General features: G+C 34.7%; 1 protein-coding gene across 3 annotated transcripts in view; it reads right to left on the bottom strand.

The window, feature by feature from the left end:
- Window positions 1-377: 377 nt before the first annotated feature.
- Window positions 378-6,123, bottom strand: part of RanBP3 (ran-binding protein 3) — a 91,445-nt gene continuing 85,699 nt past the window's right edge. For all 3 annotated transcript variants that reach the window (XM_081742706.1, XM_081742707.1, XM_081742709.1), the window contains one exon: window positions 378-803. In XM_081742706.1, coding sequence (XP_081598832.1) covers window positions 798-803 — 6 coding nt within the window. In that variant the 3' untranslated portion in view covers window positions 378-797. The remainder of the gene's footprint in view (window positions 804-6,123) is intronic.

Genomic DNA, 6,123 nt, shown 5'->3' with positions numbered 1-6,123 from the left:
AGAGCACGGTAGACGTCTTTTAAGTTGAGATTTCCTTCATTTTACCGACTTCGGATGTCGATAATCGAAATTACAACTAAATAATTCAAGAAGCCATTTCAAGAATGTCATTCTGATTTCCACTCTCTCATTCATCAGGTACGTTCTTTCTACCAAAGTTGCTAATCGCATTTCAAACTAGCTAACTGTTAATATAGCTATTAACAAGCAGTGTTACGAGTAGATAAAATGTGACACTCACACTTGATGATTCAGACTCCAACAGATATATGGAAACTTCCTTTATTTAGCACAAGTTAGGCACCGGTAACTGCATCTCACCTAAGTGCATATTATTATTATTATTATTATTATTATTACTTCTTTAAATATAAACATTGTTTAATTTCTTATGAATTACATGTATTTATTTCTACATTTACACGTTAAAAAAAAAGAATGTCTGTATTTCACATACTAGTATTATTATGTATTTTAAAGTCAAATCAAGACACAATAGTGTCCAATTAAAAATATATGTACTGATGATTCCTTTCTCAGTACAACACAATACACTGATCACTAGAAAACAAATGAAATTCTCTCATTTTTTTAAAGGACAATCGTGTAGTTCGTTTAATATATACACAGTCACTGCAGGACAACCACGCAAGTTCTTGGTCATGGAAACACTCAGGCTGCAATTGTTGTTAGGAGAACGTGCGAGTAATCTTCTGGACTCAGCTGCTTGGCCTCACACCTGAAGGATGTATGGTTTGGCGATAACGTAACAATTATTTTAGGATGCCCCATGTGCCTTAGAGCTGAAACAGAAAAAGAAAGGGCCATTATTAGCACTCACCCTTCTACTCTGAATATTAAGTCTTCATCCCGGCGAAATTAAAATAACGCTAATTTTACAGTAATTATGTGATATCTTCAAACAGATAAAAGATAATCGAAATGTGGAACAAGAGCGCCCTAGAAAATATTACTTTACATGAGAAACCGTTATCACGACTCACTTATCTGCTTTTGATTTCGAGCCATTTTGAAAATCGGCATTTATTTTCGCGTTTCTAAACAGCTGAAAACGGAAAGCCACTAGGTGACTTGTGATAACGGTACCTCACGCAAAATAATATTGTCTAGGGCGCTCTTGTTCCATATTTCAATTATCTTTTATCTATTTGAAGATATCACATAATTACTGTAAAATTAGCGGTATTTTAATTTCGCCGGAATGAAGACTCTTATAAACAGAAGATTGTACAGAGAACACATGAAAAAGCTGAAAAGGAACAGTTTGTGTTTACGGGAGTTAAGAAGACACAGTACATGCAAATGGCTTATTAAAGTATTCAGTGAAAAATTCATAAAAAGGGGTATGTAATACTTGTAGTTACTACTTAATAAGATGGGATGCATGTCTACTAACAGTAAATAAAAATTCTCATACGTTCCAACATCCAAAAGCACAAAATCTCCGAGTAGTTTCGAACCACTCTTTATCTCTTCTTCAGCGCACCTAAAGAAAATTTATTGCTACATAAAAGACATGATGTATGAAATTTTCTGCTTGCCCATGCTGAACAATTAAAGTGAAGGGATAAGATTTTAGTTCGACAGTAGGTTCTTCTTTCTCTAATTTATGGGCAATGAAAAGTCCTTGGTATGTGCTTCTACGTAAAATCACATACAACAAACAAGAAATGCTTCGAAACTGTTCACAGAACATGTGCTTTTAAATGTGTTGACGTGTAAGAATTTTATTTTGACCGAGTATACTACTGAATTTTTATCAGTGTATTTCGAACAAGGGAAAGATCGAAGATTTATTAGCAACACCTATAAATCAATATAAAACTGTTCGATTACACTCACAATTGCATTCAAATTCACTTTTATCTAACCCCTTTTCAAACTAAAGTTGGATTGATGTAAATAATCAGAGAAAGAAAACAATAAGTGTAAACGAAACAAATCCGTTAACTGAAACACTATTCTGAGAAATACAAAAATGCACTGTTTTGGAAATACGAAATGTTATTACATAGGAATATACCCACTAACATTACAAAAGAAAACAAAAATCTCTGGACAACGCAAGTTTTAATTAAAAATAACTGAAAATGAAATGAAATGAAATTTTTAAGTTTTACGTCCCACGATTATGCCAGCTAGGCTAAGGGAGACAGTGATGAGAAATGAATGAAATGGTGGAATACAGAAAGTGGGAGGAAACGGGAGAATCCCGATAAAACCCACGCACACGGTATTTGTCCACCACAAAGGTTACTTGGCGCGAGCTGGGATCGAACCAAGGACCCATGCATCAGAGGTGAACCCCCTACCACTGAGCCACCGCGGTCCCTAAAAATATAACTGAATAACAGTTTCGCCAACTAACTACATCTCTTTGCTTCATCAGACTCAGTACAATACAATATAATACAATGCAAGACTTTCTTCCTTCCCCTCCTTCATCTTCCTCTATTGTCTACTACTTCATCTTTTCACTGTTTTGTTCTTTTTTCTTCTTTCCATCTCAAGATTTCTTTTATCATATCCGTTGGTCTCCAGTTGCTTGTAAAATTCCTCTATGTTCTCTTCCGCTTTCCTTTCATCACTATTTGCTAAACAAATCCTCACATCCATATTCTGTATGAAGTTCCTCTTCGTTGAACGAACAATATCAGTTCTCTGATGTACATCTCTTCTGGTATCATTCAGCGACCAACTTATCTCCTTGTCTCCTTATCCTCATATCCAGAAACACAACTGCCCTCTCCTCATTTAATTCTAATTTTAGTTCTGTGCCTTTTTCCTGATCCTCTATTTCTTTCACGAATTTAGTAAGATGTTTGTGAGTACCATTCCATATCTCGAAGCAATCGTCGACATATCTACTATCCCCTACATAGCTTATCCCGTCCTTTATTTATATATATATATATATATATATATATATATATATATATATAAATCTCATCGATTTATCACTATTTCCACCAATACTGGGCTCATTCTAGATCCTATTCTTAGGGCTTCCTTAATCTTCGCTACTTTCTCTCCTATAATACAGAAACTGTTTCCCCACTTTGTCTTCAAAGCTTCTCTGTTTCTCTGCATTCAAAGAGAAGTTTGGACTAAAAAAGGCAGAGTGCTCACCCACTTCCTCACTCTATGGCCTAACCGAAAGTTCAATGGCGCATTCACGAAAGCTCTTCTGAATCCAGTTTCCACTTTGTATTCCTATTTCTGGGAGATCCATCTTAACCCTTAGAATTAATATGTATGCAAAATGAATATATGGGCCCTCGAATTTATTGCAGAGGTTATAACGGCAGGATGAACGTTTTATTGGTTTCTTCCTATCAAATAGGTTTCTGGCAACGTGTAGATTTTTTTTTTTGGGGGGCACTTTTATTTCAGTATTCTGCGCAGTGTTGCCACTATATGAATTTATCCAAAAATAATTCATTTCTTACACATAGGCTTTTACGCAGATCAAAGCAGAGAAACACATGAGGACTTTCAGTTAGCACTCGGTTTACGATACAGCGATGTTTACCTTCTATTTTCAGTGTTACCAAGCTCTGAAATAAGTAATCGCAGTGTTGGCAGCCATTTGTTTTATGTATATTTTTTCCTAATGATAGGTGATTTTTCACTACTGTTGGCAACACTGCTTTCCTCAGAGACTTCATATGAGTCTCGATGTTACGGAATATGAAAGCATGGTCTCTGACGGATCCAACAAGGTATCAATTGTTACCCTGCTACAATACCTCGAGCTACACATAAGCATTCATTGCAATATAATTTATATGCGAAAATAACCCTATAATATCACGGTTTCACGTATTATTTTTTTTTTTTTCTTAGTACTTCCTCGCTAGAATTTTGCGATACTTGCAGGATATATTGACAATAGTCCAGCGCACATTTTCCATTACTTTTCTCCAGCATGAAACCAGTGTTGCCAGCTATTTGTTTTACATTTTTTTCGTAAAAATATGTGAATTTTCCTTACTTTTAGCAACACTGCTTTTCTGAGGGACCTCATATGAGTCCCAGTGTTACGGAATATGAAAGCATGATCTTTGACAAATCCAACGAGGGATATATCATCACACTGCTACCATTATGGACCAAATTATACTTCTTTAAGGAAAACTAAAAAATTTTCACCAAAAAACCACATTCATTCTAAAGGTTAATATTGTTCCCTCATCTGCGCGTAATGATCTTGTGCTATCTCTTATGCTATTCAAAGTCGTTGTTAATCATTGGAAAGTAAGACTGAGCAGTTGGAGGTCTAAAAGTGTTTTTAAACTGACACTGGATGAAGTAAATGATCAATAGTGGTCTTAGGCTAAAATAAATACCTTCTTTTACTCAGGCAAACATCCGGAACTCTTTGTTGATGGTAGGCCACAATTTCAAAAGAAGATATCCCAAATAGGGCGATTCAAGTGACAGAAAGCTCTCCCAAGACCGTCAATTTTCGAAAAATGTGCAGATAGTGATAGAAGACACCTACCTACCTAACGACCAAAATATGAATACACAGAACATTATCTTGTATCACGAAGTAGTTGTATTTCAATCAAATAGTTCCAGTGTGCATTGACATCTTTGTCAATGATTTCTAAAGAATGCTTCACTGGAAGCATTTGAGAAGGTTCCTGCCTTCCTGCGATCTTTCTGAGAGAAAAGTAAATAGCCTCACTTCTCAAATTTGTAACAAACCCGACTTCTTGGAGAAACTACGACATACAATGTAAAGGTTTTCATTGATTTTAATATGTTGTTCTTCCTATGAGTAAAAACTGGAATGAATTTCTAAATAACTGTAATTGACTTTTCTGTCAGCTGTAGAATCTATATACAAAAGCTATGAAAATTCAATTCGACCCACGGAACTATGCAAAAATTATTTAACAATTAATATATGACGTTAGAATGAGATTGCAACATTTTTATTTAATTACGCGTAAGAGAAGAATTGATTTGATTTAGGCTACAAGAATTCATGAATTACAATGTATGATGGAAAATGCAAATACCAGAATAATAAAATGAAGATATAATGATACAATAACGAAATGATGATTTAAATATGTCGGAAAGATGACGACCATTATATATATATATATATAATACAATGTTATATGCAGTAGAGACTAAAGATGTTACTGTCGATTCTTCTTATACTATACTCTTCAAATTCGACTTAGGGTCCTTGTATATGTGTAACACTCCTACAATGAGAATGTCTTGTGTTGTTAAGTGTAAAGGACCGCCTATTGCAAACAGATAACAGCGCATTTCCCTATCCTTCCAATGTATACTTTTTACTGATTGACAACATTCACAATAATCCAAACAAACTCACGAGATGGGTGTTGAACCTTTACCAGGGTGTCTACTAAATGTTCATTTTCAAATTCCAGGTTTTATCAAGGTTTTCAAGGTTTATTTTCCTTTTTTTCCAGGTCTATTCAGTAGAGTGACATATATTGTTACACGTACAAGTTGATGCAATTTTATATAGTTCTTAACAAAAACTGGTTATAATTAGAGAATGCATATGGCAAGTGATAGTTTTTTTAAGTGACAAGATGAAAAGAAAAAACTGACTGAAATGTAGTTTCTCAAAACATTTTACACAAGAAAATGTTTAATTAAAATATACCCTACCAGAAGGTCAGTTGAGAAAAAATGGGCAATAGCTTTAAATATCCTAATGTAAGAATACTATACAGGGGTGAACCTTAATTAAACGGACAAACTTCGGGAAATGATTCTCGGCACCCAAACAAGAAAGAAAAAAAAAATTCTCTTTAACACTTCTCCAGAACGCATAGTTTCCGAGCTAAAAGGTGCCGAAAGTGTGGAAAAATGAACTTCCGACGCCTATATTTCCAAAATTATCCAAAGTAGAGAGTGCTGCTTAAAATATCACAAAGGAAATCATATGTTCAGAACAGATAAGACTTCTTTAAAGAGATATTAAGCTGCACTCTCTACGTTGGATAAGTTTGGAAATATAGGCCTCGGAAGTTCATTTTTCCACACTTTCGGCACCTTGTAGCTCCAAAACTATGTACCGTGGGGAAAAGTTAGAGGATTTTTATT

The sequence above is a fragment of the Thermobia domestica genome, chromosome 16 (genome assembly GCF_964235325.1).
Source record: "Thermobia domestica chromosome 16, izTheDome1.hap1.1, whole genome shotgun sequence".
Classification (NCBI taxonomy): domain Eukaryota; kingdom Metazoa; phylum Arthropoda; class Insecta; order Zygentoma; family Lepismatidae; genus Thermobia; species Thermobia domestica.
This window is presented reverse-complemented; position numbering and strand designations above follow the sequence as displayed.